At 39.5% G+C, this 21,081-nt stretch overlaps 1 protein-coding gene across 1 annotated transcript; it reads left to right on the plus strand.

Annotated features, from left to right (window-relative positions):
• The first annotated feature begins 8,144 nt into the window (after positions 1–8,144).
• On the plus strand, positions 8,145–15,469 carry ndfip2 (Nedd4 family interacting protein 2). Its single transcript, XM_007557084.2, has 8 exons — positions 8,145–8,370; positions 11,785–11,986; positions 12,202–12,332; positions 12,818–12,905; positions 13,011–13,135; positions 13,218–13,284; positions 13,371–13,476; positions 13,592–15,469. The coding sequence occupies exons 1-7, from the start codon at positions 8,344–8,346 to the stop codon at positions 13,472–13,474; spliced, it is 744 nt and encodes a 247-aa protein (XP_007557146.1). The 5' UTR covers positions 8,145–8,343; the 3' UTR covers positions 13,475–13,476; positions 13,592–15,469.
• The last annotated feature ends 5,612 nt before the right edge of the window (positions 15,470–21,081 follow it).

Raw genomic sequence — 21,081 nt, forward strand, 5'->3', positions numbered from 1 at the left:
AAATATTTTACTTTTGACATAATTTGTTTCAAACTGTCGAAAAAAACAGTTTTAGCTAGTCTTTAACAAACCACTTCCGGATTTTCTAGGCTAACGTTACCCACTTAGCCAGCTAAAATTAATTGGATAAATCTTTTGAGCTCTGATACATTTCTCAAAAATGTAACCTGATGTTTTGTTATTTTTATTTATTGTTAAAACACGGGACCATATAGCTATCTCAAAGTTGGCTTTGCGGTTTAGGATGCTAATTAATTAGCATGCTAGCTAAAATGTAATTTCTGAAGCTTCCGAGAAGAGGCGATAAGGTCTTAAAATGGTTAACGCGTTTTTTACTGTGAACCACAGAAAACTAGTTGATAAGGTACAGGGTTATTTTTCAGTGCTCTTCTACTTTCATAAAAAAAAAAAAGTGAGGTCGGGGTAACCAAGTTATTTCAAAACCTTTGCTTAGGTGCCCTAGTATCACTTTAAATTAGGTCTACCTTGTAAACCGCATTGTCTAGCTTTGAAATTACACGGTGCAGATGTCAAAATGCATATAGAAATGCACCAATCAGTGTTTTGACCGGGTGTTTTTTTTTTTTTCTGTTTTTCTGTGAAGTCTGAAGCTGACAAAGCTATTACTCACCCAACAGAAGCTAAGCTCACATGCTTAAAAAGAGCTTTTTAGTAGAAGTGAATTGCAACAAGTTCAAGTTGTTGCTTAATATATTCATAAGATGTAGCAACTTAATTGAATCTCTTTTGGAGTTTGCAAATAAGAATGGAAACAAAGCTACAAAAGCCAATATGCACAAAATGCAATTTATCAACTATATTTATAGTTAATATCATCTATATCTATACACTTCCACACTTCTGCTGTGGAAGTGTATTGATAATAATTATGCACTTGGAGCTGGATCTAATGCCCACACTCTCTTAAAGCTGTGAAATAATCCCTCAGAGCCACTTTCAAATGTCAAACGAGACGTTTTGTTTTCGTGTCCGGATACCTGCAGTCGTGCATGTGGGTGTTTGGACTGACAATCCTCACAGATTCCAGTGTGACCCCTGTAGCGAGTGTGCGCTCTAACGTTTCATGACCAAACAAAGCCAGGGGGTTGCAACAGCCTCTCGTATTCCAGGAATAACGCAACAAAAACGCTCGTCGGATTGGGTTTTGTTGGGGTTCAGTTGTTCTCCTCACCACATCCCGTCCCTCCTGTTAAGTATTTGTTCGGTTTCAGTCGGATTTAGACACACGAGGAGGCTTGTGGCTATGCTGTTTAATATCTTATGTAACCCCCCGCAGCCCCCTCCTCCCAAAATAAGGCTTTGTCCTTGATTCCCAGCCAGACGTTGGCCGATCATTCACTCGCCGATTAATGGAACTATGTCTGAAAATAAATATTTCCATGTATTTACTCACTGAAGAGATAAAACACGAGTTCTTGATTTTTTTTTTTGTTTTCAACATGACAGCATTTCTTTTAAAAACTGCTCGGATATTAGTCACAGCAGCGATAAAAATGGTGCTTCCCCAATATGCAGAGGTGGTAAACCACAAGCTTGCCGTTGCTTTACTTTGTGGAAAAAAAACTTCAAACTGGAGAATTCACTTCTTTAATCGTTTTTCCTGTCACACCATCAAGATTCTGTTTGAAACTTCAGCAACTTACAGTGACAACTTAAAGAGTTTCCAGAACTCCTTGAGGTTTTTCTCGACGTAGGAATTTGAAGACTTGACAGGCCGGACCGGTTCGGTCACTTTCGTTTTCCCGGCGTGGCGACAGCGAGAGGTGGAGGTGTGTGTCAGTGTGATTCACTAGCGGCGGAGGAGGCGGGCGGAGGAGAGGGCGCCGGCCTTGGCTCAGGACTCTGCTCCCTGAGCGCCCTTCAAGTTAATCTTTGGTTTATATCAGCAGTTTATTTTGCGATTATCTGCGGCTCCAAATGACGTCGGCGCCGTCCTCAAAGCCAGATGCGAGCCAACCAACGGCAATAATAATCTTTAGCCTCTTTTGTGGATCAGTTTGAAAGCGGAACGCGGTGATTCGTCAAAAGTTTGCCGACTGTTAGACGCAGAAACCCTCCCCCTCCACCCCACTTGAGTTTGGTAATCTCCCTCCTGGTTGTTGACATTCCAGATTCCCATAACATCCCGGTCGCCTCTCTGTAATTTCAGAAGGTGTTTGGCTCTCGCCTCTGACAAAAAAATTAATAGACTCAAGTCAGCAGACGACTCTTGGATGCACAAGCAAGCTTCATTCACTGATTAGCTGCATGCGGTTCAGTTTTCGTCGCACCTGCATTTCTCGGGACGAACATTCTGTTCTGGACAAATGATAATGTGAAGAAGCATTTTTCTTTAACTGATTGATTTTTTTTTNCTCTTTTGGAGACAGATTAAAGAGAATACTGACTTGTTCTCAATGTGGTGATTATAATGCAGTTTTGTTTTGTCACAATGCTGCGAAAGTTTTGGAACAGTCTCGCTCCACATTAGCGGAGGCAATATAAGCCTGATTAATGCTGGGTTTAATTGAACATGACTGCGTCGCTGCATTAGCGTTTGTTCAGCTAATTGAATTAAACATGAATTGCAAAGTAACACATGCAAGCTTTGCAGCAGCTGTTTATTAGGAAAGATTAACACAGATATGATAAACTGGGAAAAGTATTGTCACAAGTTTATGTATGTACAACTAAATTCTACGTACAAGAGTATCTGTTTACAAAGATGCAGATACAGACACAGTGGAATATAAAACACAAAATCTTTGTCTTTTCAGCAAAATCTGGAGAAATTTGTGAATGGGTAGCAGGAAATAAGTGGGAATTCAGACTCTTAAGGACTTAATGCTGTTCATATTCTACATATATGAAGAAAACTCTCCGTTTGAAAACTCTATAATTAGGAAAAAAAACACTAGACGTTAATAACTTTGCTTAATTTATTGCAAAGAATCAAGTCTCACTGAAGTCCTCTCAAACAGTATTTGATTAGAGCACTCTAACACTCCGGTTTCAGTTGTTACACAAACTTTTCGCTCTGCCAAAAATGACCAGCTCTGCCAGATGCAGTGGAATAATTTAAACCTTGCTGCAGCACTGCCTCTCAGTCCATCAGTCCACGGACAAAAACGCCTGAAAATCGCAAGGTATGCTGAACGAGTAGATTTTATAGTAAACAGAACATTTCGTATTAGTCTTTTAAAAATATATCTTAGAGCACATAACTCATTATTCTGTACTGTGGTGATAATCCAGTTCAACCAATGGTGAGCTTTACCCCCAACCCCTCTTTTGCAAATGACAAGAGCACTTCGATCAGTTCCAGGAAAGACTGACGGCAAAGTATTTTTACTTTAAATGTCAGCGAAAAGGTTAACAACTCTGTTTTGCCATCATGGTTCAAGTCCTTGAATAAAAAGCTATCCTTACTTCTTCACAGTTTCAGTTGGATTTCTTGAGGAGTTTACACCATACATAGACCATCTCAGTAATCCATATTTAGGCTGAAATGAATTAAAGACAGGCTGGTGATGCATTTTCAGCTGACAAAAATCCTGAAAAATTAAATAACTTTGTCTATTCTGCTCCCTGCTGGACAACTCAAGCACTTGCAGCTTGCAGAAACTGCACTGTCTTCCCAAATCCACATTCACACACCCACACAATCATCTGCAGACACAAAGGGAGGCGTGTGCCGTGACTAATTGTCTGTTTTTACATTTCCTGCTAATTAGCGGCTGCCAGTTTCTCATGGTGTTGCTTATTTAAAAGAGGGAGCCGTCGCTGCTATAATTACATGTTTAGTCAGAGAAAGTTCACATTTTGTCCCATAAATGGGATGATTTTAACCAGGGTTCGTATTAATTGCACATTCCTGTTCCCTTCCTCGGTATCAGTTTGTGACATTAAATTCAACTATTATTATTTGCCCAACAGTCGTCTTGTTGGTTTTATAGGCATTCCCATCCTAAGATGAATTTAAGTGGAGTCTTTATTTCAAGAAAACAGCTTTCTTGGAAGAAGTATTTTGCAATCAGGAAATCCGCCTAAAAATAATGGATTTTTACCTTGCAGGACTAAGTTATTGGTTTAAGCTGTATCTTCTAAATCCTCTATTCTTTCTTTAAAACAGCTCACAAGCTGACTTATTGAGCTAAGGATTAACTACTGTTGTATGGGTTTTCTTATGGATATATTTTAACCAATTGCCAGTTTGTGATCAACTGGATTTGATTGTGCTGCACAGCAGTTAATCTGAAAATGACTGCTTGATTGCTGGAAAAATAAGCACCACTCAATTAAACTGGACTGATTTAATAGGTCACATACTTTGCTACTGCCATTATTGTTTTTCAGCTTTCTGCAGATGATTTAACAACTTTAACGTGAGTTTGTTTTTTGTTTTTTTCAAAAAGGTCTCCTACGTTAGTCATAGCATTCCCAAACACAAAACTTTGGAGTTTAACGTCATCTCCAGAAATTAAATAAAATTGATAGCAGCTTATTTTTTGCTTTGTTGTCATAGAATGGTTAAGATTAGCTAATCAGCTAATCAGCACTGTTTCTCCACTTCAACTTAACTTAGTTGAGGTTTGAAATGCAAAAACCAAGTAATGAAAGAACAATAAAATGGGAACCCAAACAAATCCCAAGCAGAGTTGAAATCCTTGATGTTTTCTAACATGATGCAAAGGTGCAGTAATAAATATATAAAGATCAGTTATGTAACAGGTGTGTCAGTTGTTACAGAATGGATACATGACCTGTGTGTTCACTGATAAAGCAACTTCTGTGTTAATTATTAAACAAGGACCATTTGTGTTGTTACGTGTGTTGATTAATACAGAAGGACCAGGTGTCTAGACATTATAATTCATAAAAAATTAAGAACTGATGTGTTTATTGGACAAAGACCAGGTGTGGGACATGTGTGATGATTGGCTGGAGTGTCAATTAAGATAAGGTATGTGGCTGCCATGTTGGATTATATATTCAAACTTTCTGGTTATGCTGAAATCTCACAGGTTTGATGTCAAAGTTCTGTTAATTCGTAAATCAAAATCCAACTTCTGTACTCCCTTAATTTCACTCCATAGTCCCAAACAATACGGTGTACATTTGCCTAAAATACACATTTGCTACCTAGTGAACCTTGCAAAACGAATATGTCTCCTCAAGCCAAACCCTCGCCTTCCAGTCAAACCGAGTTGAGCTTTAATAGCAGAAGAATGAGTCTGCCTCGCTAAAAAGCTCCACCATCCGACAGACACCCACTGTTTCTTTATATAACACCTTTTTATAGCACCTATTTACCTTGAAACGATGTTGCCAAGTAACAGCCTCCCAATTGTGTGCTGTGTGCGCGTGGGAAGAGGGTGTGCATGTGGTGTCAGTGATGGATGTCTTGAGGTGCCATTATTGGCTGTAGAAGAGGTCTTTTACAAGCAGCTGGCCAAATGACTTCAACTTCTTTTAACTAGTGTGCTTCCCTGCTGCTGTCCAGCAGTTCGGGCCAGATCATGGAATCCTAATTGCTCCCAAAAGGGTAAAACACCACAAGATGGGAGATACTTTTTCATTTTTATATTTTTTTTTTCTTGCCTCTTTCTCGACTCAGCGTGACCCGCTTAACTGAAACATGTACTACAGTAATCCCTTTCTTAGTGAATGGGATTAATGTTTAATTCAAGAAGAGCCTTTTATCGATACCTCACTGTGCATAGGGCGACTTCAGCCAGCATTTTCTCAGACTGAAGGAGGAGGAGTGAGAGCATTAATGCGATAGACAGAGAAGATAGGAGTGGAAAGAGCTGGCTGTATTTTAGATCTTAAAAGGGTGGATTTATCAGCAATGCAGCAAAGTGAGTGAGTCACCGAGGTTAAAGATAATAAAGACGACATCTAAGAAATGCATTAGTGGTGGGACCGACTTGTGTTTTCCTCCAACCTGTCCTTCAGTTGCTATTTAGATGTTCTCAAAGTACTTTCAGGACGGACAGTGTGGTAAAAACACATGCCTTAGATTGTTTCTCCAGCTTTTCAGTGTTCACCCTTTAAACTGGAGCATTTCAATTTATAAAGGTTCCATTATGCGCTGATCCACTGCAATGCTGATCCAGGATTATCCCAGAAGCAGCAACACATGACGGAATAACATTTGAGATGAGGTAAAGAAACAAACCTGGGATGTTAAGGGTATCAACATATGAGCATGTTGCATTTTTCTAAACTGTTCACATTGTTCTTAAAGACGCGTTTGAGCAAACAGTTTAAAATCTTTGGTCTTTCTCTGCAGGAATGCAGTGATTTACATTATAAGGAGTCCTGCACCGGCTTTTCCTTCTGTGTGGGTGTTGAATTTAGTGAAAAATTCAAATAACTATTGATCTCATTGAACAGCTTTTCAAATAATTAATTTAAATACAAAACATGTGCCCCACCGGCTGACAGAGTCACGATTAAAAGCTTTCTTAATCGTAAAAGTTTCAGCCTTTCTGCATGTTTTCACCATGCAAAAAAAATAGAGCCATCATAATGCTTTAAATTAGGTATGAATGCATCTACATTTTTCTATGCAAATAAGTATTCAGTGGTTGAAAAAAAAAACTGTGTATATATTTTTCATTACAGCAGGCATTGTGGAAAAGTGATTACAACAGCTGAGAGGCGAGACAGAACTCTGGCTCCACCTAATGGTTTCAGTTTTGTTAAATATTTTGCGAGCGTTGACGTCATTGCTCTGCGGAAATCCGTCATCAAAACCTCAAGAGGTAAGTTAACTAGAGTCGAACAAGCACTCGGGTGAATTTCCTTCAAAATAATAATAATAATAATAATAATAATAATAATAAGGACTAGAATATTAATGATTTTTCCTTCAAAAAGGTTTTTGCTGTATTTAAAACGCACTCTTTCTACAATGAAATTATAATACCTGAACTGAACAGCTTGTCATTGGTATTAATTGAAAACATAATTTTTCAAAGATGTCTCAGGAAAATAGTACAAGCATATGGGTTATTAACCATTATTCAATAGTTAATAGTGACACAGTGACTTTTTATCAAGTGGCTAAAGCATACATAAATAGGTTATTGTTTTTGAGCACATTTGGTGGTGGGGACACATTTGCCATGGAAACCAGCCCAAAGTCCTTATATCTCAGAACTCACGCATAATACTGATAAAATAGTCTATACATTTTTAAAAAGCACACACACTCACCATTGCTGTTTATATGTTGTAACCGTCCACATGGCTACAGTAGAAACCTGCGCACTTTCAGTAACCGGTCATATTCCTCTGGTATCGCACCTGTAGCTAATGAGCTTCATCATGGCGACTCCGCAAATATATTATTTTTGGCTGGAGGGTCCTCAGCCCACTTACCATCATTAATTGAAAGTGTTCCGTAAAAGAAATAAATAAAAAAAAATTTTTAAAAATCCGTGTTTTTTTTCGATTTCATTATGCTAATTAATGAGCACAGCCGTAAACTACTGCATGAAAGAGTCGCGCGCATTATTATAGATCCCCCACTCATGTCGCATGACGCCTGCTAGTTTGTTTTAATAGCCTATCCGGGCACAATGATTTTATTGATGTATTTTTGAAATGTTTACACTACATGCATTAAACAGGTCAGGCTCAGGTCCTGCCAAAAGAGAAACCCCACACTAAACAACCGCCTGCTTCAAGCTGTTAAAACTGCTATGTTGTTTTAACAGCATAATATAACAAACTGCTATGTTGTGTGTTCCTGCAGCTATGTAATTAAATATAGAAAGGAAATCTCATCTTGTTTTATTACAAACATAGTAACATACTCAAAGACTTTATTTCTAAAATTCTGTTAATTTTAGTGATAAAACATCTAAATCTAACTTCTAGTAAAATGTTTATGTTTTATAAAATCAGTAACATTTTATAAAGCATTGAAAGCAATTATGATCTGTCTTATGTCCACCATATGTCCCTGCAGGCACACGAAACAGCATTTCTGAATAAAAAAAAACAGTTTTTGAACTGAATCGTTAAAATAAGTTAACTTTCTGTTGCAATTTAGATATTTTGTATGGCGACCGTGTTTTATTTTGAAACATCAAACCGGATGTTGTTAAATTGAATAGTGACTGCCTCTGGCAGCTTGGCGCACTACTGATAGGAGTATTTTTCCAAGCGAGTGCGTCGAGGGTGCAGCCATTTCTCGCACTGCTTTCAGCTCTTCTCGCATTTGTTCAGACCCAAGTCTCTCTCCGTGACAGAAACCGCCTGAGGAAAGGCAGGTCAGATTCCTCTCTTTGTTTACTGAGCTGGTTTCCTCGCCAGCTGAACCACGTCGGGATGGACCCAGCAAGCCGTTACCAAGTGGTGAGTTGTTCGCAGCGACATCAGATCAAAACAGTTTGAACAAATCGGCCTAACAACAAACAAGGCCTTGCGGAAAATACAGCATGAAATTGATAACATTATGTTGTCCTTTTCTTAACGTTTCTAACAGCACCTCAACGTCATATATCCTCAAAAATATTTTACTTTTGACATAATTTGTTTCAAACTGTCGAAAAAAAATGTTTTAGCTAGTCTTTAACAAACCACTTCCGGATTTTCTAGGCTAACGTTACCCACTTAGCCAGCTAAAATTAATTGGATAAATCTTTTGAGCTCTGATACATTTCTCAAAAATTTAACCTGATGTTTTGTTATTTTTATTTATTGTTAAAACACGGGACCATATAGCTATCTCAAAGTTGGCTTTGCGGTTTAGGATGCTAATTAATTAGCATGCTAGCTAAAATGTAATTTCTGAAGCTTCCGAGAAGAGGCGATAAGGTCTTAAAATGGTTAACGCGTTTTTTACTGTGAACCACAGAAAACTAGTTGATAAGGTACAGGGTTATTTTTCAGTGCTCTTCTACTTTCATAAAAAATAAAAAGTGAGGTCGGGGTAACCAAGTTATTTCAAAACCTTTGCTTAGGTGCCCTAGTATCACTTTAAATTAGGTCTACCTTGTAAACCGCATTGTCTAGCTTTGAAATTACACGGTGCAGATGTCAAAATGCATATAGAAATGCACCAATCAGTGTTTTGACCGGGTGTTTTTTTTTTTTTCTGTTTTTCTGTGAAGTCTGAAGCTGACAAAGCTGTTACTCACCCAACAGAAGCTAAGCTCACATGCTTAAAAAGAGCTTTTTAGTAGAAGTGAATTGCAACAAGTTCAAGTTGTTGCTTAATATATTCATAAGATGTAGCAACTTAATTGAATCTCTTTTGGAGTTTGCAAATAAGAATGGAAACAAAGCTACAAAAGCCAATATGCACAAAATGCAATTTATCAACTATATTTATAGTTAATATCATCTATATCTATACACTTCCACACTTCTACTGTGGAAGTGTATTGATAATAATTATGCACTTGGAGCTGGATCTAATGCCCACACTCTCTTAAAGCTGTGAAATAATCCCTCAGAGCCACTTTCAAATGTCAAACGAGACGTTTTGTTTTCGTGTCCGGATACCTGCAGTCGTGCATGTGGGTGTTTGGACTGACAATCCTCACAGATTCCAGTGTGACCCCTGTAGCGAGTGTGCGCTCTAACGTTTCATGACCAAACAAAGCCATGGGGTTGCAACAGCCTCTCATATTCCAGGAATAACGCAACAAAAACGCTCGTCGGATTGGGTTTTGTTGGGGTTCAGTTGTTCTCCTCACCACATCCCGTCCCTCCTGTTAAGTATTTGTTCGGTTTCAGTCGGATTTAGACACACGAGGAGGCTTGTGGCTATGCTGTTTAATATCTTATGTAACCCCCCGCAGTCCCCTCCCCCCAAAATAAGGCTTTGTCCTTGATTCCCAGCCAGACGTTGGCCGATCATTCACTCGCCGATTAATGGAACTATGTCTGAAAATAAATATTTCCACGTATTTACTCACTGAAGAGGTAAAACACGAGTTCTTGTTTTCAACATGACAGCATTTCTTTTAAAAACTGCTCGGATATTAGTCACAGCAGCGATAAAAATGGTGCTTCCCCAATATGCAGAGGTGGTAAACCACAAGCTTGCCGTTGCTTTACTTTGTGGAAAAAAAACTTCAAACTGGAGAATTCACTTCTTTAATCGTTTTTCCTGTCACACCATCAAGATTCTGTTTGAAACTTCAGCAACTTACAGTGACAACATAAAGAGTTTCCAGAACTCTTTGAGGTTTTTTCTCGACGTAGGAATTTGAAGACTTGACAGGCCGGACCGGTTCGGTCACTTTCGTTTTCCCGGCGTGGCGACAGCGAGAGGTGGAGGTGTGTGTCAGTGTGATTCACTAGCGGCGGAGGAGGCGGGCGGAGGAGAGGGCGCCGGCCTTGGCTCAGGACTCTGCTCCCTGAGCGCCCTTCAAGTTAATCTTTGGTTTATATCAGCAGTTTATTTTGCGATTATCTGCGGCTCCAAATGACGTCGGCGCCGTCCTCAAAGCCAGATGCGAGCCGACCAACGGCAATGATAATCTTTAGCCTCTTTTGTGGATCAGTTTGAAAGCAGAACGAGGTGATTCGTCAAAAGTTTGCCGACTGTTGGACGCAGAAACCCTCCCCCCCACTTGAGTAGTTTGGTAATCTCCCTCCTGGTTGTTGACTTTCCAGATTCCCATATCATCCCGGTCGCCTCTCTGTAATTTCAGAAGGTGTTTGGCTCTCGCCTCTGACAAAAAAAATTAATAGACTCAAGTCAGCAGACGACTCTTGGATGCACAAGCAAGCTTCATTCACTGATTAGCTGCATGCGGTTCAGTTTTCGTCGCACCTGCATTTCTCGGGACGAACATTCTGTTCTGGACAAATGATAATGTGAAGAAGCATTTTTCTGTAACTGATTGATTTTTTTTTTTTTTTTTTTTTTTTTTTTTTTTTAGTTTTGGAAAAAAAAAATAGTTGCCTAACCATGTCCAAAGTCATGTTAAAAATGTAAACAAGGCTTTTATTTCAAATTTTAAAATGAGTTTTTAAGTTACAAAGACCGTTAGACTTGATTGTGTTAAAAGAAAGTACAATGTATTCCACTGTAATGCCATCCATGAAAAGAAAAATAAATTTAAGTGGCTGAAAGCAGAATATCTAGACCAGGGGTGGTCAAAGTGTGGCCCGTGGGCCATTTGCAGCCCTTGACATAATTTTGTTCGTCAGTTTTCCAAGAAAACAGAATACAATTGATTACCCCCAAATTTTTTAATAATATCTTTAATTAACTGAACAGTGTGACACACTTTCTATGTATTGGATCTGGCAGTTATGATCTACTGATTTTATTTTAAAAAATAGTTTATTGTTGAGCAGGTAGAACTGAAAAAAACCACTGCAGACACGGCCAGTTGCAGCCTATTAGAACTCATGGATATACAGAGTTATAGTAATCACGATATAATTTTAAAATGAATAATAAAAAGAAAGTAAAAACATTTTGTTTGTGGTATTGAGTGTTCAGAAACGGGTCTTTCAGCAGGGTGACGATCCCAACCGCAGCCGCAAGTCTATAACAAGTTTATAAGAACCAAAGTCCAGAACAATAACCTGATTCAGCTCTGTAATGTCAAAACCAAATTGTTGCCTCCAGGCAGCTGCTGACGAGTTAAAAACAGTCCCGTGTTGTTGCTAAAATACTATCTGGTGCTGCGTTGCTAAGTCCACCAAGAGTCCCGGCGACGAGCGAGGGTCGCCCCCTGGAGCAGCCGCAGATGATCAGATGATGGACTCGCGCCTACAACTCTAAAACCTCGTCTTCTTTTGCAGTTTCACAATGAGGAAGATTCTTCAGAGACTTCCAGCGTAGAGCAGCAGCCCTGCACTTCTGCGTCAGCCAGAGCCGACGCGTCCGGTCCGGACCAGAGGGAGGCTCAGGCCGGCGCAGCCCCGGCCCCCTCAGCGGGCGAGGCTGACGCACCACCGCCTCCTTACGCCTCCATCGACCTGGGGGCAACCGCTGCGGCGCCTGGTACTGCTTTTCCGTTCTACCTTAGAGCTCCTCTAAATGTCTTCCCAGGGTTGCGTGTTTTCAGCTTACAGAGGATTTAATTTTTTTTTTGCAGCGTTCAGACCGTCGAGTCATGCCAATTTCTTACACCGCCTCACCTCTTTATTGTGGTTTCAGGCTCTGCACGTGGTTCTCTCTGTTTAACTGAGGCATCTCGTCATCTGCTGTTTTTACAGAATCCAGCTTCCAGGGTGACTTCCCCGTTCCTCCGCCCTACAGTGTCGCCACGTCACTGCCAACCTACGATGAAGCAGAAAAGGCTAAAGCAGCCGCCCTGGCTGCCTCCGCCGTGGAGGTGTTGCCCCGGGTAACGAGCCACACCCAGACTTTCTAGTCACTGTTTGCTTTCAATTTTGAGGGAAACATTCCTTTAACTAAGACGAACCGCAAACAAGACTTTGTCAAGTTCAGGATTATGACATAGTATTAGGGCCACACTGTTTACTAAGTCTTGTAATATTATGACTTTTTATTCTCAGAATTTTATGACTTTCAAACAACTATGACTTTATTCGTGTCATTTTATGACACTATTCTTGTGATTTTAGCATGGCCCTAACACTTTGTCATACAGGATATTATTTTAAGAACTAAAATATATCAAATTAAACACCATATCCCTGACAGACAGACGGACTTTGTGGAGTGAAATGGGGGCAGAGAGCGAAGAAGGGCAAACATGTTTTGTAATGCATCTATTGATTTTTTTTTTTTTTTTGTGGCCACTCTCTGTCAAATTTTCTCTCCTGTGTCCCTGAAGTTTTTTTTTATTATTTTGTTTGTGTCCTAAAGGACGATGACTTCCCCCCGAGAGATGACTTCAGCGACGCTGATCAGCTCCGAGTCGGGAATGACGGGATCTTCATGTTGGCCTTTTTCAGTGAGTTTTCCACGGAAACGAACTAACAAACAAAAAAAACAAAAAAAAAGAAAAACGCAAACTGTTTGCTACAACAGAGCACTAGTGGTGTGTTTATTCCTCCAGTGGCTTTTCTCTTCAACTGGATTGGCTTCTGTCTGTCGTTCTGTCTGACCAATACCATCGCCGGTCGCTACGGCGCCATCTGCGGCTTCGGCCTCTCGCTCATTAAGTGGATACTCATTGTCAGGGTATGTTAAATTCAAAAATGAGTTTTTTGTTGTTTTTTTTGAAATTGTTGAATGTGTTTTGAACTTTTCCTGGTTTGTTCAGTTCTCAGACTACTTCACTGGCTACTTTAACGGCCAATACTGGCTCTGGTGGATCTTCCTGTTGCTAGGTCAGTATTTCCATCGTCTCAGTCGAGGGTAACGATGAAAAACCAGGTGGAAAAAATTAAAAGCCTAACTTATTCTCTCTGCTCAGGCCTCCTGCTGTTCTTCAGAGGATTTGTGAACTACCTGAAAGTACGCAACATGTCAGAAAACATGGCCACGTCGCACAGAACACGCCTCTTCTTCCTATACTGAAAGTAAGCCTAGAAGGAAACGCAAATCTTGCCACTTTTGTTTGACTAAAGTGCGCACTCTGCTGGATTAAAAGACAAACTACAGCACTGATGTGTTAGTGGTGCTCTTTTCCTCCAGGTTTCCACGCTGCCAGCATTCCTTTCCAGCGCAGTTCCTTCCCTCGCCCTCGCATGACCTGACAGAGGAGCCCGACAGTGACGAGAGGAAGCGGGGAAGGAATGGAGAAAGTGTTACCAGTTTAACCCATCTTTTCTAGAACAATTTGACCCACTCTAAAGGAAGTCTGCGCTTCTGAACTGAGCCAAAAAAAAAAAGATGAATTTTCATTCTCTCCTCCAAATCCGCCTTTTTTTGCTTTCGTCGGGCTTGCTCGTCGTGTTTCACGAAGCACAACGGGGAAAAACAATCTCACAAAAATGAAGGAATTTATTCAAACGAGTTTAATCTGTCAAATTTAATTTAGTTTTGCATATTCAGTGTTAACAAGAGTTCCTGTTGCCCTCAGAAGCGTGTCTCTGTCGTCCACAGAAAAAGTAGGTGTCAAACAGACTGAACTAGTCTTACTTTAACGGTGATGTAACATTGTTTTACGGTAAAACCAATCCAGAGATGCAGAGCCCAGAATGCAACGAGAACAAACCTCCATTTGGATAAACAGGGCCGCAGTTTTCAATCCTTTTAAGACTTCTTCACTTTAAAGTAGATTCAGCTTCTAAAGCTTTCGGACTTGATAATTTCACAGCGTACGCCAAGTTAATCTCGACTCTTGCGCTTCAAGACACACTTTTTGTCATCCATGCTTTTGTTCTTGAGAACATGCAAGTTAAAAAGAGCTAATCAATGAAGTATATTTTTGGATAAAACAGTGTTTTAAGCTGCACAAGGTCTCATCAGGTCAGCTTTCTGGTGCTGTGGATGGAGAAGCATGTTCACAAACAGTACTTTTTTTTGTTTTTTTTGTTCTTTTTTTCCCCCTCTTGGTTTTGTTTCGAAAACGCTCTTTGGAGTGCAAGAGTCTTATGCAATTTAGCTGTAATGAATTTTAGTTATCGTGGCTGTAAGGTCGTGCGTTACTGAAGTAGATTTAGTCGAGTCGTTTTAACCACCGCAGGCTGAGGACCGTTTGGAAGAACGAGAACGTCGCGAAGAAACGCCGAGCTGACTTGATCTGCGCGACGCGGACGGATCTCGGTTTGGGTGTTAATAACTCCACCTTTTCTGAGTGGAGACGAGGCGCAGCTTTGTTTAATAAAAGAACAGCAGCAGGTGTTGAGGCGATCCACGAGCGTGACGGCGATGAAGTCGAGGGTTGGTGTACGGTCATGTTTTGACTGGAGCCTGAGAAGATGAAATGGAACCTCATTAGAAGAGGATAAAGTTTTGATTTTTATTTTTCCTTTTCATTAAATGAAATGTATATATACAAGCTTATGCCATTTTATAATATTTGCACTTTGAAGGTCTGATGTACAAGAAGATTTGTGAATCTGCTAAACTTGATGTGGGGGTAGAAAAAAAAAAAAAAAACATTGTCTCTTAGCCATCCAAGATTTTTTTTTTTAAACTGGAATTCTTAATCATCCCAAAAGGATAATCTGCCTTTTGCACTTTTTATTTGTCAAAAATAATATTTATGTGTCTTGTTTGATTGCTTTTAACCTGAACTGTGACAGCTTGAGAATTGCCAAACCTTTTTTTTTTGTTTTGTTTTGTTTTCAAAAATTGACTGGTCATAACTTAATCCAGCCTCCTTCAGCAATATCAAGGACTTTCAGTGAATTAGAGCTGTACTGCATGATTTACCTACCTGAACTAGTTTGGCTGGGTAACGTTAGGATTATTCTACAAATCCATGTTTGTCTTTGTAAATATGGTAAGTAAGGGGTGTTATTTCTCTGAGACAAGACTCAGAAAATCATCTCAAGCAGTTGGTATGCATTTACTATAACTGGAAATAAAATGACAGATCTTGCAAAAAAGAAAAACAAAAAAACATGCCAATAAAGTTCAAAAGCCTGCCACTGATATTGTGTTATGTTTCTGAAAATCATTGCACCTTTGTATATTATGTTTTTGTGGTCAAACTCATGGTTCCACAATGGCCAACCACTCTTCCTGAAAAAATGTGTCCAATCTTGAGTTTAGTTGGTGTCTAACCCAAGTATTTGCTACATAATGTCTAATTTAAACTCTTAAGTGCCCAGGATCAGGACTCACTTTTGTTTTATCCTCAACTAAACAAAACTATAAAGAAATTAGCACAGAGTATGTGATGGTAGTTTGGTTTCCTTGTCTTGTCATCCGGTAGAAACCTTTTCTTTTTTTGAGAGCAATAAGGAATGCCTTCAGTAATCAAATGGTTTTAAAATTCGTGTTTTGTCTCTTTCTTGTTGCAAAATGACTTGTCTTCACCACTAGATGGAGTCAGAGATCACTTATTCACTTCTGACAAATTTTTTTCCTCCTGAAAGCTTTATTCTGGTACAAACATCCACCTTTTATGCACGTCTTTGAAAACACTTCAGAGACCAACTTGGTTGACAGTATTGCCAATATATATATATGAGCAGTTTTAGCTCTCATTTTTATTTTTGTTTAACTTTTAGTGCGTCCCAACAGTTTAGGAGTCCCAGTGAAAGATGCTAGGACTCCTGAACTGGATATAATGGTGCTTTAAGTGGCACAAGGTCTCCATTTAGGGCCACTCCTTGGTTCCTTCTGCGGTTAGGTCATTGTGTGCTCAAGCACCAGCATTTAAGGACACCTATTATCACTGCTGCCTGCCTAAAATAAAACAAAAGCTTAGTGAACGCTTTAAGTGTCAGCGAAGTGAAGAAACGGGTATAGCAGTGACATTTTGAGCAGCAATGCGATTATTGATTGCAATTCTACAAGTGGCTGCTTTGTGGTGTTGATTTTGTTAATGAGTATAGACTATTTAGTTGACGCCGCTTCTTTCATGACAATGAGATGATGACAAAAATAACATGGCTCTTTGACTAAGCTTGTGACTAAGACATGACGAGACAAAACTAGATGCAGGTGTAAGTGGGTGTATGACATTTCTGCCTATTGTTAATGTAATCTGTCGGTAAGCAGCTAAAACGTAACATGCTGCTGAATCATTCATTTCTCTGACCTTCAAAGCAAGGTCAGACAAATGGATATTTTTTATTTGACAAATTTTATGATTAATCTATGAAAATGAAAGCAATTGTGATGACTAAATTCCAACTAAAACTATTTTAGTTTAGACAAACTAAAGTCAAAATTAATGCTGCTGTTTTAAGCAGAATTTACCTTTCGCCACAAGAGGGCAGTATTCACACACTTTCATTTCCCATAACCAGATAAATTCAAACGTACTTTATTAATCAACAGCCAAACTAAATGTAACTCGTATCCAAGTGTCTTTACAGAGTTGCTGTGGGGTGGAAGGATATCCGACAGCAGTTGGTGCTGCAATTAAATTGAAGAGGCCTCTGACCACAGACTTCTGCTGTAGACTAATCTTAAATCTATCATGACTTGCTAACAGGAATATTTCAATCGAGGATGAATCAGGGTGTTAACTCATTTAAGGCTGAACAACCTGCATGATTTTGTAGTCTTCATAATCTATCAAGAATATGGGTCAGATCATGACGAAGCAAGATGGCGGTAGTAGAGGATGACTAGACTTGAAGTCCTCAGCCTTTCACTTGTGTTTCATTCCAAAGAATATAAGACTTTTGACCAGGACGTGTTTGTCTTGCCCCTGTTGACATCTGGACTTGAGGAAAACAGAGGTAATAAATCAGACTTTCATTCCTGCAATGACTGGATGAAAGCTACTGATTTTCAGCAAAATGCCGATGTTGCTCTTCTTTTCCGGTTTGAACTACAAAGCTCTACTGGATACCTGTCAGCACTTTTCACTTTTAAAAAAAATAAAAGTAAATACTTTAATACTCCTGACAGCAGACGTCAAAGCTAGGAGGGACAAAAGTATGCTATTTAAGCATTAGAAAATGTTTGCATCTTGAAGAAAAAGGACAGAAAAGTCCATTCACGTAGCTCTCCTGCCCCCCGGCCCCATTCTAGCCTCTTTCTTTTTGAGGGCCTTAATGGCGGGCCCATTTACATAACTCTTCCAGTTTGCAGACATTCCCCAACGAAGTTCTCTCCTCCTACTGACCTCATTCCTCTTCACGCTTCCAAGCTTTCCCCTCGCTCTATCTGAGTTCATCTCGTCTTCGTTCTGACCAGGTGGGATCCTTTGAGGAGGGCCCAGAGCAAACCCTGACATGCGCAGAGAAAAAAAATTAAAAATGCAGGGAACTGCGCCGACAGTCTCTGTCAGCAGCATATCTGCAGCCCTCAGCTGCGTAGCCACTGCTCAGCCTGTCCATGTGGGAGCTTTCCAATGTTTGTGGAATTCTGCTAGTCGTCAAAGGCAGACAGGGGTCATGTTTTATTGGCAGATATTTTTCCGTTCTATTTTCGTACATTTTTGCATAAAGTGTTGATTTTATTGCTAGGTGTGGCACCAATACAAGAAACCACATGGTAACTTGGTCATGTTGTAAGACTAGCTTGTTCGTCGGGGGTTTTAAAATACAATCTATCTGTTTAGTGTTTCTGAGAAGTTCCTCAGTAGCTCTGTTTCCTATATTGACTTTGATAATCCACTAAACAAAAGTCCAGAAAATCTTTTTTGGAGATTTTTGTTTTTGATAGTTCTCGAAAATGACACCCCCACAATGAATTCCATACATCTGAGGAACTACAAGGTGCATTTGACTGGTTCAGGTATCAAAACAGGTAAAATTCCAGAGAATACTCTAAAAATCAACAATTGTATTACTGAGTAAGAGCAAATACAAATGGCACACAGTGAAAAAATAAATAAAATAGAATACTTTGCGTAATGTGGATTTTTATTGAAACCATGCAGTTGAAATCCAGAACCTTTAGCAATTCACAGTACAGGTTCTGACCACTTACTCTACCAAATTTCATTCCATAAAACATAAGCGTTTAGTTTTTGGAAAGGTATTGCTTGATAAAATTCCAGGTGAACGTTTTGAAGCAATACAAGAGTGAAGTACACATCAAATATGTTGGTCAATGTTTCTTTTATTTTGGCCACTGAAGACATATTCTCCTCTGATGCGACCAAATGACCTACAAGCAGCCATGAACCAGCACGGCTCAGCGCGCTTTTGTTTTGAAAACCGCGGTGCTTCATCTGCCACGTCCCCTTTTTACTCGGTACACGCCTCGAAGCCTCGCTTCGGATGTCCCATCTCCAGGTAGGACTAAATTTATGTTTTTAGCTTTGTGGAATAAGCTATGTTTTGTTTTTTTGTCTTTTCTGGCTGCTAGTTCAGTGAGTTTTGCACATTGTATGGCGAGGTTGGGTTTTAATATGATTGTAGTTTGTGTACGCAAGACCGTGTTACTGCGTGTTTACCAGGTGTGACTCTAATTAGCAGCTAATTAGAGTCTAATTATGTTTTTTTTTCATAAAGCCGTTTAGTGTTTGAGCTGGGTGTTGTTGAGGTAGAAAATATTTTTATCATTTACATGAGCAAATGCATAGATATGCGATATGCCTATATTTGTTATTGTAAAACATATGCTTAGATTGATCTTGTTAGCAGAAGTGCTGCGGAAGCCAAATTTGAGGCTGCTTGAGCCATTGGAGAAGAAACGTGATTCAATGTCATTTAAAAAATAACGTCATTAAAAAATATATGCTGCGCCATCAATTCCTACCACTTCCTGTCATCTTCTTCGTCTTTTCCAGCTGACCACGACTCTTGTGATGTGGAAAAAAATGTCTCCATTGTGGTTTTGGAAAAATACACTAATGTCGATACAGCTGAAGAACCACGTCATCCTAGCCTAAAAAAGAGAGAAAAACGTAAATTGCCGTGTTTCCATTTGGTAAATTTATTTTCGGAATTGCAATTTGTGCAATTATATGGCTAATGGAAACGACGCTGCGTACATCTTGATCCACTCAGGGAGACCAAACACGAACCAAAACACTGCAGTACCTATGCCATGCCAATAGGTGGTGATGTAAATGCCACACAGTTTCTGACGGACATAATTTTCTTCTGTAGATTCTATTTTAGACATGAAACTTTAGCAGCTACAACAGAGTATTAGGGCCACGCTAAAAGAAAAAGAAAATTACAAAATAATAATATGACAAGTAAACCTTAAATGTTCTTGCATCCTCCACCTCGAGAGGTTTTTGTTAACTATAGTGTACGTTTAAATCTGAGCAATATACACAATCTACTCGCTTTTTAAATTTGCAATGATTGTTCATTATTTTATTTTATTTTTTTTTAATGGTTTATGTAAGACTAGGCTTGCTGACCTAGCTGGAGGAGTTGGCCTTCTGTTTCTACTCGAACAGAAAGTCAGTGGGTGGAAAACTTTAATGGTGACCATGTTTATCAAAGACTTGTGGTTTGATGGTTTTCTGTTGAAGCTCAAAATAACCCACTGGAAAGTAACCACATATTTATAAGTGATAAATTAGAGATCTGATCAAGTTTCAGTTAAGTTATCAATTTGCTATATCTCAACTTTAATGTTTCCATGACAGCAGGGCAATGTTTTTTTTATTGTTGTTTTTTTATATTAGGCAGAGTTAGTAATTTAGTCATTTTCGGTTTGTTTTTATAACCCAGAGAGCTAAAAGGTGAATTTTGCAACAAGGACTGAAAACTGTAGCTCTTAGATCTGCAGCATGGAGCCCTTCGCTGACTCGTAACAGCAGTCACCCACACGAGAGCAAAGCTTCTTAACCCCGTGGCAGTAAGAGAGGAAATATGTAATCTCTTTGGCACAAGGCAGCGCTGCTTTCAAGTGGGCAAGAAACACTGTGTTGCGGAAGAACAGAATAGCTCTGTTGTTCCGCTTTCGGCGTTCACATGCACGTACACGCCTCCATTCAGGAGTCGCAACAAAACAACCGGGTCTTGAGGCGTCTTTGGTTCAGACAGAAAGAAAAGGGTTTGGAGCAACTTTTTAGGATGCATGTCTTGACATTTCAGAAGTATGGGAAGTACACACAACCTATGTACATGTTGTTTACATGCAAAAAGATGTGAAACTTAGCAGGAGATGGTTAACAGGACGTGTGTTGTGACTATAAGGGAATCTATTTGGAAGACAGGGTTTCTCAATGAGACGTCTTTGAAGACGGACTGTTTAATCTGACCGTGGAACTGATCTTTGAGGGTGAATTCTTCTGTAGTGATATTTCTCAAAAGGAAAAGGGAGTTTACTTTCATTTTTTCCTGGAATTGACTGAACCTTTTGTGCATTGTTTGTCAAATCAAAGGCACGGTAAATTTAGAGGTGACTAAAAATGGATCCACGCTATCTCTTTTCCAACCACCAAAAGGCTAGTACTCTTTTTTTTTTGCGATTGGTTTTGCAGTGACTGCACTTCAAAAACTCAATCTTATTTCTACTGAAATTATCTTACTACACTAGATAAGTGTAAATTAGTTTTGTACGTTAGTTACACGACGGAAATTGTGTCAGCTTGTTCACAGGAAGGCGTCCCTTCTTCCTCCAGCTATGGAATAATCCGAATC

Source organism: Poecilia formosa, unplaced genomic scaffold (genome assembly GCF_000485575.1).
Source record: "Poecilia formosa unplaced genomic scaffold, Poecilia_formosa-5.1.2 Scaffold83, whole genome shotgun sequence".
Classification (NCBI taxonomy): Eukaryota; Metazoa; Chordata; class Actinopteri; order Cyprinodontiformes; family Poeciliidae; genus Poecilia; species Poecilia formosa.

Bases quoted from the DNA above. Each gene is read 5' to 3' on its own strand.
- ndfip2 (XM_007557084.2), top strand. From the start codon at position 8,344: ATGGACCCAGCAAGCCGTTACCAAGTG. The intron at 11,987-12,201 runs GTACTGCTTTTC...CTGTTTTTACAG, and splicing joins GGCAACCGCTGCGGCGCCTG to AATCCAGCTTCCAGGGTGAC. The intron at 13,136-13,217 runs GTATGTTAAATT...TGGTTTGTTCAG, and splicing joins AGTGGATACTCATTGTCAGG to TTCTCAGACTACTTCACTGG.